This window comes from Ovis canadensis, chromosome 17 (assembly GCF_042477335.2).
Source record: "Ovis canadensis isolate MfBH-ARS-UI-01 breed Bighorn chromosome 17, ARS-UI_OviCan_v2, whole genome shotgun sequence".
Classification (NCBI taxonomy): Eukaryota; Metazoa; Chordata; class Mammalia; order Artiodactyla; family Bovidae; genus Ovis; species Ovis canadensis.
Genome location: NC_091261.1, coordinates 65,721,872 through 65,738,828, shown reverse-complemented (window position 1 = coordinate 65,738,828; position 16,957 = coordinate 65,721,872). Strand labels below are relative to the sequence as shown.

Below are 16,957 nucleotides of genomic sequence, written 5' to 3'. Positions count from 1 at the left end.
TAGACTAAGTAACTATAACATATTAAGTATGTTTATTCGGTGAATATTTATTGAGAGTTATTCTCCATGTGCTGGGAACTCAACATTGAATAGACTCCGTGCTGTCATAGAGTGTACATTCTAGTGACACGCGCACATTTTCCCAATTGTCCTTTCTTTCTGTTACCCTTTCATTCTCTTATCTAGCCTGCAAACATGATTAGATCGCTTCTAGTCTCCTGGAACAGTTTCCAGAATGCAGATGTGACTTACTATCTCTCATAGTCACGTCCATTGATTGAGCTCAGCTAGACAGGGCTTGCTTGTGTTGCACAGTAATGGCACCTGGGGCCACAGGTTCAAGGTGGCTTCTTCACTCATATGTCTGACACCACATAGTTGCTTGGGTTTCCTGACTGTATGGCAGGCTCAGACTAGTCTGACCTCTCACATGACAGCTGGTTTCCTCAGAGAGTTCTACAGTACCAGGGAGAAGACATGTAAGACTTCTGAGATCTAGCTTTAGATTTTGCCACCAAATTCCATTGATCAGCATGAGTCACAGGCCCCATCCAGGTTCACAGAGAGGGAGGAGAGCCTCCACCCCTGCCTGAGAGGAGCAGCAAAGAATTAGCAGCCACCTTTCCTCTACCACACTACTGTCATGATTGTTGTAACAACCAAGTTAGATTATTCTTTCAACCATTCAACAAATTTTTAGTGAACACCTGCGATGGGCCAGGTACTATTCTAGGGCTGAGGACACAGTGGGAACCAAACTCAGTAAAGATATATCTCTCATGGAGCTGGTATTCTGGTGGGCATAGAAAATCAGTCAGATACACAAGACAACCTCAGACTGCAGTCGTAAGTGCAAATGAGAGAAACAGGATCCAGAGAGTACCAAATAGGGGGAAGACAGAGAAGGCTAGCTCTGTGCTGTTGTGAGGAGGAACAGTTCCTGCCTCCGGGGAGAGACTGATGCTGGTTTAATGAAGCCAGTATCAGGGATGCACAGGCCTCTCCATTCACTCAGGGAAAGAGTCCTTAAGCAAAGCCACTATTCTTGTGTCAGAGTCTCTGCTCCCAAAGCCAAGCAGTGGCCTTAGGGGAGTACAGAGGGGAAATTTCCCCTGAGGTTAAGGAAGCTGGTCTCTCAGGGAGGGGGCTGAGGTCACTTTAGTCACCAAGGTGAAGGTGAAGGCAAGGAAACCTGTCCAAGCTCTTCCTTGCCCAAGAGCTGTCCCAATATGGCTTGACCCTGGCTTAGGACTCCAGTCACTCTGGGCCAGGGTCTGGGACCTCAGACAAGATCAAGGCATGAAGCAAAGCCCAGAACTTAGTTGATGCCGGGGCCTGAGATATCAGGGCAGCAGGGCCCAGGGAGGGCTGGCTCGGCTCAGTGGCCAGGGGTTGAGACAAGAATCAGGATGAATCTGGATCTTTTAGGCACATTGCCCCATTTGTGTCATGTGGGACAAAGGACTTTACCTGCCCACACCTTCATTTCCTCATCTGTTGAGCAGGAATCACTGTAATACCCCTCACAGAGGGGCACATGAGAGGCTTCCAGCTGTTGCCTTGAGCCTCATGGAGCGGGCATGCAAGGCAGTGACCATAATGGTGGTGCCTGGGTGACACCAGAAGAACCAGGCAGTCTGGGTCCACTAGGGGTCACTTTCTTAGGCTCAAATTTGGCATTTCAGCACAGTGCCTCCCCAACCATCACGGCAGAATCTGAGCTGTGCACCTGCAGTAAAATGTCCCGGGCCTTCGGGAGGAGAGTGTGGGTGGACATCAGCCAGGTTCTTTGGAAATGTGTGTGGGTTCACATTAGTTGGTTGATCATCAGTCTGGAGGGGAAAGACACCTCTGTTTCTTCTTGCAGGAGGGCTGGGAAGTGGGTGACAGGTAGTTTCCAATGGTGGGAACAGGTGTGGCAGGAAGAGTTCAGGCTGGAAACCAGGTAGACCCCAGTTCAAGCTGGACTGGGCCACACCCTGCCCACATGCTCCCCTCTCTGAGAATCGACCTTGCCTCCTGCTGAACATGGAGGAGAGTGAAGCCCATGGGGAGAAGCAGAGATAACACCCATGGAGGAGGGAGGAGGGCCTGGCCCACAGTCTGTGACCACCCTGAGCATCTGTTCCATTGCCACCCGGAGTGCAGGTTCAGGATTCACAGCTTCACACACACAGCTTCCCTGAAGCACTTGAAGGGGGAGGTCAGCTCCAGAGAGAAGCAGGCTACGGTGGTGGGGTGAGCCCGGCTAACCTTGTGCTGTTTCCTTCTGACCAGGATGTCAGCACCTGGTCCCCAGAGGATGACCCCCCCAAACCTGGGTTATGTCCTCAACACAGACAGTTGAGTATTTCTGAACTACATTCTGGTCGTAGGCCAGTATGATGCTGTTGTGACCACAGTAGATTTCTTGTCGGTCTTAATCTTGCGTACTATCGTTTCTCTTCACCAGGGTCTTTAAGCCTGGGAGTGATGAGTTTCCATGTATGCTTTTGAGGGGTCCCTCTAGGGACAGCATGGAAAATCGGTCCTAGAGAGGAGGACAGGCTGCGACAGCAGAGAGCTGACGTGAAAAATAATTAGGGCCTGAGTAGAAGCAACAGGGCTGGCTGGGAGGGAGAGCATGGAGGCAGATTTGACAGGTCGCTGGGTGGAGACAAGGGAGAGGAGGAATGAAAGACGTGTAAGGATGCAGCTGACATACTGTGTCAGGCTAAAGTGTGAGCTTTTGTTCTCCACTCCTTGTGTATGACAGAATGTTCACAAAGTCTCTGAGACATATTTTCTTCTTCTTTGTTCCCAAAGCTCATTTCCAATAATAATCTTTCCAATAGTAATCTGTGTTTTGGATATTGAAACAAAGAAAATTACCTAGCAATGGCTTCACAATTTGGGTTTATTTCCATTCTCCCAGAGCACTCCTGCCCTGGCTCTGTAGGCTGCCACCATCATCTGGGGGCGGTGGGGGACACAGAACAGGAGGCCACCGTATCATCCTCAGATTGGGAGCAACCACAGGCACAGCACCCTGGCAGGACTCCTAATATTCATGCAGAGTCCCACAGCCAGAGAGAAGGGGCCTGGCTGTCCATCTGGCACCTGGACTAAAGATCACCTCTCCAGGCACTTCATTACTCCCCTTCCCCCTTGCCTGAAACAGACAACTCCAGGCTTCTTACACAGGAGTGTGTTCTGTAGGGATCCATCAAGGCTAGGTTCAAAACAAGGATCCCAGGACAGTGCTGCCAGGAGGGGTGCAAGGAGCACACATACCAGGCCTTTGAAAGCACATCATTTGAAGATTTGAGCGGGGACGATCTGACTCCTGCAGGTCTAACTGCGGTGCTTCAGCTCCATCTTGGCCACTGACCTCTGGTGCACCTGATCAGCAAGGTGCAGTACTCGGGCCCCCACGAAGAACTGAGCCAGTGGGTGGTCGCTGCTCAGCCCTGCTGCTCCAAAGACCTGGCAGACACAGGGCAGGAGGGGAGGAAGCCCTGGGTGAGCCCTCATCCCTGAGAACCCCAGGAACAAGTGCCTGCTCCTAAGATGTGAGGACAGCTCAGAGCCCCACATTGCAAGGATGTCCCCTGACACCTGTGTGACAACAGTGTTCTGGAAGATTCCAAGTGGGGCCTCACTAGCCATCCCAGGGACACCATACTCCTCAGATCTGCTCCACTAGGTGACTTCTGCTGTTGGGAAGATCCTCTCTAGGGGCCATGGATTGAGATTTGAGAAGGAGGCATCTTTACATGGTTAGGAGGCTGGTGGCATAAGAAGGACCTATGTACTCCTTCATCTAAGCTCAGCTCCTTGCAAGCTGAGTTACCTTGGACAAACCACTTTCCTGTGCTTCTGTTTCCACGTATTCAAAGTGGAAGCAGGAATAGGACACCTCATAGGGTTGTTCTGAGGAGGAAAAGGACAGTCATGTATGGGGGGTGTGCAGCAAAGGGCGGCTATTAGTTTACAGGAGGTTGGGCAGCTGAAGGAGAGGAATTTTGAATCTTGTAAATGATTCAGAAGAACCAGCGATCCATCATCTGTGCTCACCTGAATAGCACGATCAATCACTCGGGAAGCCATGGATGGGGCTACCATTTTAATCATGGCAATATCCAGAGCTGCAGCCTGCAAGGAAGAGGAGCTGTGGTGAGGAGGGCAGACCCCAGGGCGGAACACGTGGAAGACCGATCAGTTTCACAGGGAGGAGTAGAAACAGTAGCTCAGAACAGAGACCTCAGGTCCCTCCCGCTGGACCACAAGCCTTGCCTGGTGCATGGACCCTGCCTGGCACCACCGGGGGGTGGAGGGGCAGTGGGGGTGACGAGGCAGGTGACTTGGGATGCTGTGTGGTGTGGGCAGCTGCCTGCTCAAGGACAAGGGGCATCTTCCCAGGCAGCATCACCAGCACACAGGCAATGCAGATTGGGGACTGGCCTGAGCTTCCTTCAGGGTCATGATCAGCTCTGTATTCAAAGGGAAAGGTGGAATGAGGCCAACCAAGATTCAGGGGGATTTAGGTTCAAGAATCTTCTCTGAGTCTGGGATTTGGATAAAAGCCCCTGAGAGCCCTCATACCGCCAATAGAGAGCCAAGAAACCAGAATTTCATCCTGGATCACCCCCTGCTACCGAGGGCTCTCAGCTAAGGGGTGGAGACCTGTGGAGAAATGGAGAAAGCAGGGGTTGGCCTGGCATCATGCCTGGCACTAGAGGTACTCAGAGCTGTCTACGTGATAATGTCACATTGAAAATGAAGCTTCTCCTCTAACTCCTTGGCTTACTCTCAGTTTGCCTGATGCCTGTAAGATCAGGTGGGGCTGTAGCTCAGGCTGGGGCCATGTGGCCCTGCTGTCTTGAACCCATAAGGTCACTGGGTCAGTAAAACAGAAAGGTCAGTCCTCTTTATTGTACCTTTTCTGTTTTTCAGAAGCTGCCCAGGTAGTTCCAAGGAGAATTGAAGCAAAGTTATTTATGTCAAGGAGCCAAGCACTTTGTGGTTTGCTGAGTGGGGAGGGAAGAGTCAGCATCTATTAATAGATTTCCGGGCTGGCATCCCTCACCGTGTCCTCTGGACCTGTCCTCTGTGAGGTCCGTCGGCCTCCTACCTTATTTCCCGCCACATCCATAACGTGGGCAGCTTTCAGCACCAGCAGCCGGGCCTGCTCAATCTCCACGCGGGATAGGGCAATGTCTGCCAGGACCGTGCCCTGCTCTATCAGGGGCTTCCCGAAGGCCACACGGGACTTCGCCTGTGGACACAGGAGACAGGACGGGAGGCATGGACGGTGCCCTGCAGAGGAGAGGGTGGAAGCACAGGAGAGGGCAGCGGGGGAAGCTAGACACATGGTAGCTGCACAAATTATCTGCACAACTCCTTTACTCCAGCCCTTCTGCCCCATCTGGGCAGGCCTGGCCTCCAGGCAGGACAGAGCTTGGTCTGAGTTGCCTGTGGCCCAGGGCTACTCTGGTAACCAGGCAGTGACTGTGGGCACCTCACACAGGCCAGGAGGGTGCCCTCTGCTGACAGCAGGGCCTGCTTCACGTCCTGAGGAACTCTTAGGGGCAAAGTCGTTGCCAGAGCCGTCTTGTGGGCAACTGTTACTGCAACAGAGATTGAGTAGTGTGTTCAAAAGCTACAAGCAATCAGAAAAGGTGATAAGGGGGTCCTTCTTCCACCTTATTTTTAAAAATTAAAAACAATTACAAGACACATGAATAGCTCATGGCAGAAAAGAGTATACATTTTCAGACAAAAGATAAACACTCAGCACCCCATTATCTAGTAAATTATACTTGCTATTTGGTACATACCCTTCTAGACTTTTTGTATATGCATATACATACATCTGCTTTTCTTTTTTTTAAGTCATTCTCTGTATTACTTTATAGCCTTTTTTTTCCACTTAGCATATAGCGAACGTATCTCTAGTTAACAAATAGATATCTACAGCATCATTTTGGAATTTCACTGCACGCCCATAGCAGGGTTATCTAACCAGACCCCAACAGCTAGCCTTATAGGTGTTTCCTAACATAATCATGGCTGTGGTGAACCTCCTAGTATCAAATTTTTTGTAGATTCCTGATTACTCCCTTTCGACCAAGTCCAATGAGTAGCATGGCTGTGTCAATACTATAGCATCTTCTAAGATTTCTGACACATTAGGTCAGATTGATCTGCAGGATGAGAATGGAGACTATATTCTGAGTCCTTAGAGAGGAGTATTTTCTTTTAAACTGGCTGGTTTCAACTAAAAAGGGTTTTAAGCACAACTTTGCTCAGTAATGCGATACCCTGAACTGTTGCTATTCTTCATTAAGACTGTCTTGTGAGATATCTGTTCGGTCTGAAGTTTCACTCTGAAATCACTTCAGAGTGAAACTGATTTCACTGATTTGAACCGCTATTCACAGCCGTAAAACTCTTGTATGGGCTTGCAACCTTCGAGGGGTCACAGAAGAATAGTTTTGGACGTGCTGGGGGAGGAGGACGGTGCAGGGCTGGCTGCTGGCACCCCAGGCTCTCCCTGTTGCCTGAGGTTAAAGGTGAGCTGGTGGCAGGAATAGTCATCACTGGACCCTAACCCTGTGGACCTGGAGCCTTGCCCTCTGCTGCCACAGAGCCCACAGAGCCCAGACGCCTTCTGGCCCCTCGGCAGAGGGAGGCGCATTCTGCTCTGGATTTCAAACTTTAGCAAAGTAAAAGAGGCAGAGCAAACACAAGGACACAGCTTCTCGTAAAGAACATCGCCTTGCTTCACCTGCCAAGTCTGCTCTCAGGAAACAGGATTTGAAGTCTGAAAGGAAGACAGATGGGTCTTTCTGGTCGAGACGGGCGCAAAGGGAAGTACTTACTCGGGCCTTCATGAGCGCCAGCGCCCTCTCTGAGCAGCCAATCAGCCGTATGCAGTGATGGATCCTGCCAGAACCTAGTCGGCCTAGGAGGATCTCAAAGCCCCGGCCAGGGCCCAGGATGATGTTCTCTTTGGGCACGCGCACCTGCTCGAACAGGACTTCACCGTGGCCACCTGAAAAAACCCGTAGAGTACCCCTGAGCAATTTGCTTTCCTGTTTTCTCTGGATGCATTTATCTCATCAATATCCCTGCCCTTTTGTAGACTTCTAACTGGAACATGATTGAAGGAGGATGGAAGGCAGGAACAAGGCTATTGCAGATGGAAGGTAAATTGGTAATTTAAAATGTCAAATGAATAGTTTGGCATTCCTTTTATAAAACGTGATTCTAACTTAAACTGGAACTCCTAGTAGTCTATGACTCTCACAGTGTAGTGACCCTAGGGAAACTCTGAAGTCAAAATGTGGACACCATCAGCAGAGAGAAAGAGCCCCTGTGAGAGGACCTCCAGGCCAGGAGATAGGCTGTCCACGCTGTGGTCTACGAGAAAAGGTCTGGAGGGCATTTCCTGCCTCCTGTTCCATCCTCTGTGGCTTCCTTACCTCCTAGAGTCCTGCTTGTCTTGTATGATTAGAAGAGAAAAAAAAACAAACAGATGGATGCCTGTCTGAAGCTTGCCTGCATGGTTGATATTCATGGATGGAACTGAAATGCAGGAGCACGTGGCCTTCCAAATGTCCTCAGACTCTTACAGGTGTTACTTCTGCACTGGAGCAACTGCTGTCCAAAGCCTTTTCCCTAGATCCAGACCCACACAGAGAAGTGAGCTGTTCCCAAGGGACAAACCTGGTGCATCCTCCAGCCCATACACCTTCAGAGGCCGGATGATTTTTATCCCTGGGGTATCCATGGGAACCAAGAACATGGACTGCTGCTGGTGGCGTGGGGCATGTGGGTCTGTTTTTCCCATAAACACGCAGAGCTGGCAGCGAGGATCCAGGATGCCTGCCAAGAAAGGAGACAGACCCACATCATCTGACACCAGGGCCATCAGCTCTCCTTAAACACTCAGTCCTGGCCCAGAGAAGCTGAAATCAGCGAGCAGATGGGGCCCTTTAAGATGTCACGTGATCAGATGAGGCCATGCAGCCCTTTGACCAGCAATAAGAGCAATTGGTTTCTGTCCCAGTGAGGAAGGAATCCAACATCCTAAGAACAGTTTAGTTTTGTTTTTTAAAGCACAACGTCGGATTGAAAATATAATTTGAAGACAAGAGGCTGAAAACTGCTACTTTATCAGTGGCAGCCTATTCTGCTTTGTTTCCACAGGAGGTGGAAACATGCTGGCTTTGGGCACAGGCTTCAGAGTCAGGCCAGCCTTGAACTCTGGGTGGTTCCCTACTTGCCAATAGGGGAGCTAATACCTTGGGCAGTGACTCAAGTCACTTCTCCTGGTCTCCTTCTCTGTGAAGTGGGGATAATACCACAGACCTTCTGGGGAAGGGTGGAGACTCAGTGAGGGGAGTTCCCCCGTGGCATGCACCACGGGCCCTGGAGAATTAAAGCCTAGTGAACGATAGGATTATCACCAGCCCTTCTGCTATAGCACAGCTGACCTCACAAGAGGGGGCACCATTGAGGAAGTGACCTCCGGCCTGTCTAAAGGGAGATGCCCACAGCAGAATGAGGAGAGTGGGAAGTGGAGGAGAGATTCTTGGAACTGTCACATGTGGGGTCACCTGGAGTCCATGTAGAACCTTTGGTTCTCTCAGGGTTTGCTGCCTCTTCTGGGAACAGAGACAGAATCTCTTTTGTGTTAACTGGAAATGAAGCTAGTCCCTCCCACAGTTTCTCAGACAACAGCAGGGCAGAAAAGATGGGCTATCAGGGAAGACCCACATAAACGTGATTGAAAAATGAATTTCAGGCCAAATACCTGTGATCCACCACTTGTGACCATTGATGACGTAGAAGCCATCTTCCTCTCAGATGGAAGACTCAATGTTGGTGGCATCTGAGGAGGCTACCTGAGTGAGAGCACATTCTGATTCGAGCTGGCAAGGGTCCCGAGGTCCCTGATGGCAGAGCCCGATGAGGCTGGGTAAGGGTCTGGCCTGACGAGGAGCGCCTGTGGGTGACTCAAAGTAGGTACCTGGGGCTCAGTCATAGCGAAACAGGAGGGAGCCTTTCCCTCCAGCAATGGAACCAACCAGCGGGCCTTCTGCTCCTCGGTGCCATATCGAACCAGAAGCTCCATGTTCCCTGTGTCTGGAGCAGAACAGTTAAAGATCTGAAAAGGAGAAAAAGCACAAAGGTGACTGCCTTATCGTATTCAAAACTTCAAATTCCCCAGAAGCATGGGCCGGAGCTCCTTCCAAGATACATGCCCTCTGACACCCTATGAAAGTCCTTCCTCTCCCCAAAGATGCAGAGACCAAGGACATTGTGAGTACAGCAGCTCAGAGTACCTAAGCTCAACCACAGAGCTTGTTGGGAGAGAAGGAGGAGAGGAGAGCTGGGGGACTGAGGCTCCACGGAAGCCAGCCAGGCTCTATTCACTTGAGAAGATTTCTCGAGAAGATGTCCACCCCCTGCTCCTTTCCTGCTCTTGCTCCAGCCACCTGCCTGCAGTATCTTCACTCATAAGAAGTCTGAGTTTGCGTCAGAGCTTCTGAGTCCGGTGCCGCTGCAGGGAACCCTGTCAGCCCAGGAGGATGGCTGAACTCTCTGGAGGACAAGCATTTTCTCCCATGCTGAGGAAGATGGTAAAGGTACCTCGGGAGCATACAGAGACGTGCCCATGACCTCACACAAATGTGCGTATTCCACGTTGGTCAGCCCTGTTCCATATTTCTTCTCGGGATCAGTCTCCAGGGGTAGGAAAAGGTTCCAAAGTCCTTCGGCCTTGGCTTTCTCCTGTCACAGCAAAAAAAAAAAAAAAATCAGGGATCCACATAGGGTGATTGTCATACTATCTTGGCCCATGGAAAATAATGAGTAAGTCCACACTACCAGGCTGGATACAACCCCACAGATCTGTGGGAGGAGAGTAGGAAGAGTCTGGGGACAGCCCATTCCTAAAAGGGATGGTGGCAATCAGTTCACTTCCTTGTGTCTGTATCCCAGATGCCCCACCTGCCCCACCCCCTCACTGTTAGCATCATTAATGTCATCATGATGTAGCATAAAACTCGCTCCATAACACAGAGAATGAAGGGTCCTTCAGTGAGCCTGCAGGGAACCGGCCAGGACATCTGGCAGCAGCCTCAGCTGCTCTGATGAGGTGCCCAAGGAGATCCCCTGATCCAGCCTTCTTCATGAGGCACAACTTTGTTCCTGGGGAAGTAACCCTGGGTTTCTGAACGTAGTTCCTGATAGGGAAACCAGGAAGTCTAGCCTGGGGGTCAGGAACCTAGGCCCTGAATCAGACTGCCTGGTTCAGGCCCTGCCCCACCACACCTGTTGGGAGACCTTGGGCAAGATGGCGAGCTCCCTGTGGCAGTTTCCTCATCTGTTGTATTAGGGCGGTCACCACTCACCCTACCAGTCACAGCTACTGAGCAAGCAAGAGTAGGAATGGAGGTGACTGACTCACTGGAAAAAGCATCCAAGTGGGAAAATTAGCAGGAGCTCAGATTAGAGAAGGAGGCTCAGAAATGGACAGGAACCAAGGCAGCGTAAAGAATGGCAGCAGGACAGACGTTCTGCAGTCCAGCTATACAGTGAGTGAGTGCCAGCTATTTTCCCCCTCGAAAACACTTCACTCTTCTGGTCCCAGGTAGTGACAGAATATAGTGTGCCAGAAGCTGGGGCTGCACTAAATATTAGTGATGATGGAAATTCTTCCCACTGGGAGAGCACCACCTGGCTGATTTTCCTATCACATTGGGACTGCCCTCTAGGACACATACTACTAGAATCAGCACATATACTTGTTTCATGGCTGTGTTATGCTAATTAGCTGAGACTGCAGTGACCGAGGAGAAGAAGGACAGATTAATTGGAACAAATGAAGCAGGAAAGGAAGGGAGAATAGGAAGGGAAGCAAGAGAGTTCTGAGAAGAGGAAGAATAAGGAAATGAATCATCTTGTGGGAGGGAAAAACATATAGATCTGAGCCCAGAAGATCTGGATTGAGTCCAGGTGCTATTATTTCTAGCTGTGTCCCTGGCAAATTTGATTCCTTATCTTTAAATTGAGGTTCATGATGCTTACCTCATAGGATTTGTGAGATGCAGTGTAAATGCCAAATATTCTTATTTATTGGTAGTAACAACACTGAATAAAACCCATGAGCCATAACTTCACCACTCTCCCCTAAAATCTTAGTTATCATGATTCCCATTCAGGTATGACTGCATGCAGAATGTTCTCTAAAGCAGATTTTTCATATGCATTCATTTTCGAGTCTAAAAGTGTTCACAGCATGAGTGTCTGCTTTTCCAACACTTCCTTGCATGAGATGGGTACATCTAATGGGTGAGGATTAAGTGTGCAGGTCAGCAGGTGGGGGATAGGACATTTCACAATGTCCTATGGGAGCATAGAATGGCAGCTTTCTGAAATACATTTGGCAGTATTTGTAAAAACTTAAAATGGTCTCATTCAGGAATTCCCTGGCAGTCCAGTGGTTAGGACTCACTCATACTGCAGGGGCCCAGGTTTGATCCCTATTCAGGGAACTAAGATCCCAAAAGTCACGTGGTGCAGTTCAACAAAACCAAACAAACAAACCCAAAGCAAACAACAACTAAAAATGTTCTCATCCTTGGACCAGAATTTTTACTTCAAAGAATTCATGCTGGGACTTCCCTGGTACCAGTGGTTAAGAATCTGCCTTCCAATGCAGGGGACACAGGTTCAGTCCCTAGTGGGGGAACTAAGATCCCATGCGCTGTGGGGCAACAAAGCTGGCAGGCTGCAACTAGAGACGCCTGAGCACTCTAAGGCCCATGTACTCTAGAGACCATGGGCCACAACTGCTGAGACTATGCGCTGCAACAAGAGGAAAAAAACGTCTGTGTGCACAACTAGAGACAGTCTGCGCACCATGAAGAAGACCCAGAGCAACAAATTTCTCTTTTAAACTGACACTGTAGAAACAGTAAGTGAACACAGAAGTATGTAACAGCATTCGATAGCCTTTGCTTGCACAGGATCCAAACCCCTTCTTATTCTGGGGTGCTCTCTCACCGTAGACATTTCAGTGGCATGAAGATGTGAGCATGGGACCTACACGTGACTGGCTGAAAATTCCCACCTCAATCTTGGAGTCCTAAGAAAGCATCTGGACACTGCCTAGTAACAGTCATGGCCAGGCTCCCCATAGCCAGCCTTCCCTTGGCTTCTACTGTCTCCTTCAGCTGGCTCTTCAGCTTCCCTGTCCATGTTAGCAACCAGCTGCTCACTCTGCTGCTTCAGTGACCTGGAGTGACCCAGACTGAAATCCCCACAGTGTCACTCAGGCAGGGGCAGGGTAGATAAATTACGGTGCACCCCCAATGTGGTCCCCCAATGTGGACATGGGATACAACATTAAATAACATAAAACAACTGGAAGATTCAAATGCATAAAACATTTTCATTACAACAGGAATGATAATAATATGTATTATTATGTACCAGAAGAAAGGAGCCGGGAGCCTATAAATCAAATTGTTGACAGTCATTATCTCAGAGGCCCGAGAATTTTAGAGAATTCTTTCCAGGTCATGAACTCTTTCTACTTTTGCCATGTTTGAGCTCTCATTACCTTGCAATAGGTTTATAACTATGAACAAAATTCAATGCTGTTTCTTTTTAATGTAGGTGATGGTTGCATTATAGGCAGAATATGTGCTCCTGAAGACCTCAGATAACTTAAGAAGTAACACAAGCCACGACCAATCCTGAAAAAGAACAGCAGGTATTTCCATTATACACTAAACTGATGTCACTGTGTGTCAGGAGCATAAACATAGTTTACAGTTGATGTGGCCCTTCAGGTTTGATGTTACAGATTCTTTTAAGAGAGAGTCATTTAACTGATGCAATTTATATCACTTGGTCTCAAATTTACATGATTCAGACATGTATAAAATGAGTCCACCTGCCTCAGAGTTAGAAGCCACAGACTCGGCACTCCTCTGCCTGGGGTGAGTATCAGGCCTGGACATGGTCACACAGAAAGAGCAATGAAGTGAAACTGAATGATCTAGGGCTGGCTCTTTCTAGTGGTGGTGGCAAGCAGAGACCATTGAACTCAATCTTCCATCTCTCATTGCCTAAGAAGGAACAGATATGGCCAGTGGACGAGCTGAGGTTGGGCTGTGCTAACGAAAGGCTGCTTTACCTTGAGATCTTCGACCAGTGGGGAGGGGGTCCACCTCTCGGCCGAGGCCTGGTGACGCTGTAGCTCCGGCTCTGCGGGGTACACATGTCGCTCCATAAACTCCTTCAGTTGCTGATACAGCTCCCTGACTCGGGGGGAAAGGCCTTCTGGAGAGAAGATCAGAGCTCCCTTTGAGGCAAGAGCTGGAGAAGAGTCTGTGGAGGTGACATAACTTCTCATGCTTGGGGTCCTCAGCAGGGACTGTGGCCTGGACCATGAGTGGTGGGACCCCATTAACGGTTTGGTGGCCAGCATCTCCTTGAAAATCTGGAACCTCTTTTTGACTGGAAAATCCCATGCCAGGTTACACATAAATTCAGTCAGCTTTCCAGTTTGTTTCACAGTCACCGAGCTTGCTTGCCCTAAGCAGAGGCAAAGAAAACCAGTGAGAACCACCCCCCAAACAACCCTTAATAGTACTAATGTATAACAGTATTGTTGTTCCATCAGTAGCTACTACCACTGCTGAGCACTTTACATGTTATCAGACTTGGTGTTAAGTGCCTAACATGCGTTATTATAGCTCACTGAATTCCTGGAGCCACACACGAGTGTTTAATCCCCACTTTACAGACAAGGATCCGGGTCTTAGGGAGGAGATGGGTCCAAGCTTACATTCCATGGGCTGGGAGCCAGAAGTTTGACTCAGTTGGCCTGCTTCCTGCTGTTTATCTCTTCTTTTCCTAAATAAACTAAATTAATCAGGAATTCCCCAAAGCACTTCTGCTGTCATATTGGGCTGTTGGGAGCCCTGCCATGATGTTGATAACAGTGTCACAGGGGACTGGATTAATGGCTAGTTTCTGGGCACCATTTTGTCTAGATCAACACATTTATCATCATCACATAACTCACTCTAGACATGATCTGTTTTCTTTTTTTTTATCTTTAAAAAATATATTTATTTATTTGGCTGTACCAGGTCTTAGTTGTGGCACGGAGGATTTTCCATCTTCGGTGTGGCAGGGTGGATCTTTTATCGTGGAATGTGGGATTTGTAGTTGTGGCATGTGAACTCTCAGTTGCCACACATGGGATCTAGTTTCCTAACCAGTGATGGAACAAGGACCCCCTTTACTGGGAGAGTGGAGTCTTGGACAGTGGACCACCAGGGAATTCCCATGCTCTGTTTTCTTTATTTAACATATGCATCAAGCCTTGTTAAAAAATGATTTTTGAAAAAAATTTAAGGTATAGTGGACATACATCCTCTTTGTAAAGTATACAATTCTGAGTTTAGTCAGGCAGCCACCACTGCCCTCAAGAAATGGTATATTTACTTCTATCATCCCCAAAGTTACATGGGCCCTTTGTAATCAAATCTTTCTCCTTTCCTCTGGGGGACAACACAGATCTATTCCTATAGTTTATCTTTTCTGGAATGCCACATAAATACATACTTTCTATTCTAGAGTTGCCTGGTTCATAGTCAAGCTGTTCAGTTGATTTAACCTCTCTAAGCTGCCACTGATTCATCAGCACTGTTAGTGTACTGACACCTGTATTCCCTGTGAGGCCATATGAAGTCCATATTATAACATGCCAAACACAGCACTGACACAGAAGGCTTCTCAGTGAATTGTGGCTGTTATTACTGTGACTGCCATTGTTGTCAAATGACAATTACTATCACTTTCAATAAACAACATATCAGGTCCATGGCTCTAAGCCAAGCCCTCACCCCTCCTCTGAGAGAAAAATGTTCCCCAGAAGCTTGAAGACAAGGATAGAGGGACTGGTCTCCTTCTCTGCAGTGAACTGCACACTCAGAGTACTCAGTCACCGTCCTTTGGAGAATCCAGCAGGGCTGTTTTTTTTTTTAATTGTAATGAGTAATCTTTTAGGAACCACTTCATTCATTTAGTTTGTTCGTTTATGGCTGTGCTGGGTCTTCGTTGCTCTGTGTGGGCTTTCTCTACTTGTGGCAAGCAGGGACCGCTCTTTGTCGCAGTGCTTGGGCTTCTCATTGCGGTGGCTGCTCGTGGCAGACCTTGGGCTCCAGACACTCGGGCTTAGTAGTTGAGGTTCTTGGGCTCTAGAGCACAGGCTCAGTAGCTGGGCACGTGGGCTCAGCTGCTCCAAGGCACATGGGATCTTCCTGGACAGGGATCAAACCTGTGGCTCCTGCATTTGCAGGTGGATTCTTAACCACTGGACCACCAGGGAAGTCCCTATGAAAGGTTTTAACTCAAAATAAAATCAAGCCTTTAGAACTAGAGTTCAATTTTGGGAATTACAAGAAGTCCAAAGTAGTAAATGAAACCATAAGGTAATAATCAAGACAAATCATAAGACAACTGACTTGGTCCCTTTAAAAATTCATTTAAAAAAAGAGGGGTACTGTTCTAGGTTCCTTGATCAGATCCTGACTTAAAAAACAAACCAAAAACAAACCCACCTCACTTATAAAAGATAAGGAGGAAAATGAGGAAATCTGAATATGGACTGGGTCTTAGATACTGGGGAAAACAATGAGTTTTCTTGGGTGTGAAATGGTACTGTGAAATGTTATTATTAGGAAAGGCATACTGAAGCACTCAGAAGTCAAGTGTTAGGGTCTGTAACCACTTTGTTAATTGTGCAAATAGATAGATGCAGAAAGAGAAAGATAACAGACATGGCAAAAGTTAATCATTGTTAAAATCAGTCATGGGCATATAGTTATTCACAGCACTATTGAATGTTTCTGTAAGTTTGAAAATTATCATAAGAAATCAAATATTGAAGCCACCAGGAGCTGAACCTTTGTGGAAGGAGCCCCTCAGGTTAATCTCCTACATGGATTTAGGATGTTCCCCCGCCCCACCCCCCCCATGCACATACCACCCCGGCGCTGTGCACACTCCCTTCTCATGGGAAGCAGGTGCAGCTGTCCCTGTGTCTCTGCTCTGTTGGAGACTGGTTCTGAGCAAGCCTGCCAAGCACTAATGCCCTTCCTCCCCAAAGCAGCCTGCCCTCTGGGATGAGAAAAGGGAATTATGCTCTCTGCAGGTCCTTGGTGGAAAGGTTATTTGTGATAACTAGATTGGACCTAAAGCATCTTTGTCAAAAGTCCCTTTTGATTAGATCATTTCGTGTGCCTAAAAAAATTTAAATGTGTTCTCTTGAACAAATGATACATTCACATACCTTGAAATTACAGTGACAAAAGGGGGTGTGGGCAAGGCTCTCCCACCCCTTTGCTCAGCCACTCAGCTCATTTCCCCAAAGGCAACCAACATGACCAGTCTTAGGTGTCCTTTCAGAGATTTTTTTAACTTCAGCAAACAAACAGTTATATTTATTCAAATTTTAAGTACACTCATTTTACACAGATGGCAGATTAGCTATATATAGCCAATGCCCTGCCCAGCAGCTGGGCTCCTGACGTAACTCTAGAAATTGCAGGATTCTTGAAAAGGAAGATCTCATGCCCCTTTAGCTGGATCAGTGAATGTGAAATCTGAGGAAGCTGCTTTCTGCTGTCAGGCTGAAAACACAGCCTGGGAGGCTGGTCCTGAGTCACAAAAAATGACACCATATTTCTACTTTGTCTCTTTGTCACACTAATAGGTCACTGTAAAAAGCACTTTAAAACTAAAAGGCAAAGGATCCACTTAGCACGTGAGAGAGCCCTCCTTAAACTGTTCTCTTTCCATTGCAGGATGCGATGTCACACTGCCCATTGCTTCATGTGACAGGCTTTATCTGCATTCACAGCACTGGGACAGCTGCCATCTCCTT

General features: G+C 48.2%; 1 protein-coding gene and 1 long non-coding RNA gene across 6 annotated transcripts in view; one reads left to right on the top strand and one right to left on the bottom strand.

Annotated features, from left to right (window-relative positions):
- LOC138422662 (uncharacterized) overlaps positions 1-16,957 on the top strand; it is a 48,156-nt gene that overhangs the window by 10,398 nt on the left and 20,801 nt on the right. Inside the window, exon 8 of one of the 5 annotated variants that reach the window (XR_011249964.1) lies at positions 12,673-12,769. The exons of 3 other annotated variants lie outside the window; for them this stretch is intronic. This is a non-coding gene — a long non-coding RNA (uncharacterized lncRNA). Of the gene's footprint in view, positions 1-12,020; positions 13,952-16,957 lie in introns of those variants that run through there. One more of the 5 variants, XR_011249961.1, reaches the window with a different exon arrangement.
- The window catches only part of LOC138422660 (acyl-CoA dehydrogenase family member 10-like), a 38,222-nt gene continuing 24,143 nt past the window's right edge, over positions 2,879-16,957 (bottom strand). Inside the window, 9 exon segments of the mRNA XM_069557909.1 lie at positions 2,879-3,465; positions 4,057-4,134; positions 5,114-5,257; positions 6,864-7,036; positions 7,711-7,869; positions 8,801-8,891; positions 9,017-9,154; positions 9,640-9,780; positions 13,196-13,596. Coding sequence (XP_069414010.1) covers positions 3,334-3,465; positions 4,057-4,134; positions 5,114-5,257; positions 6,864-7,036; positions 7,711-7,869; positions 8,801-8,891; positions 9,017-9,154; positions 9,640-9,780; positions 13,196-13,596 — 1,457 coding nt within the window. The 3' untranslated portion in view covers positions 2,879-3,333.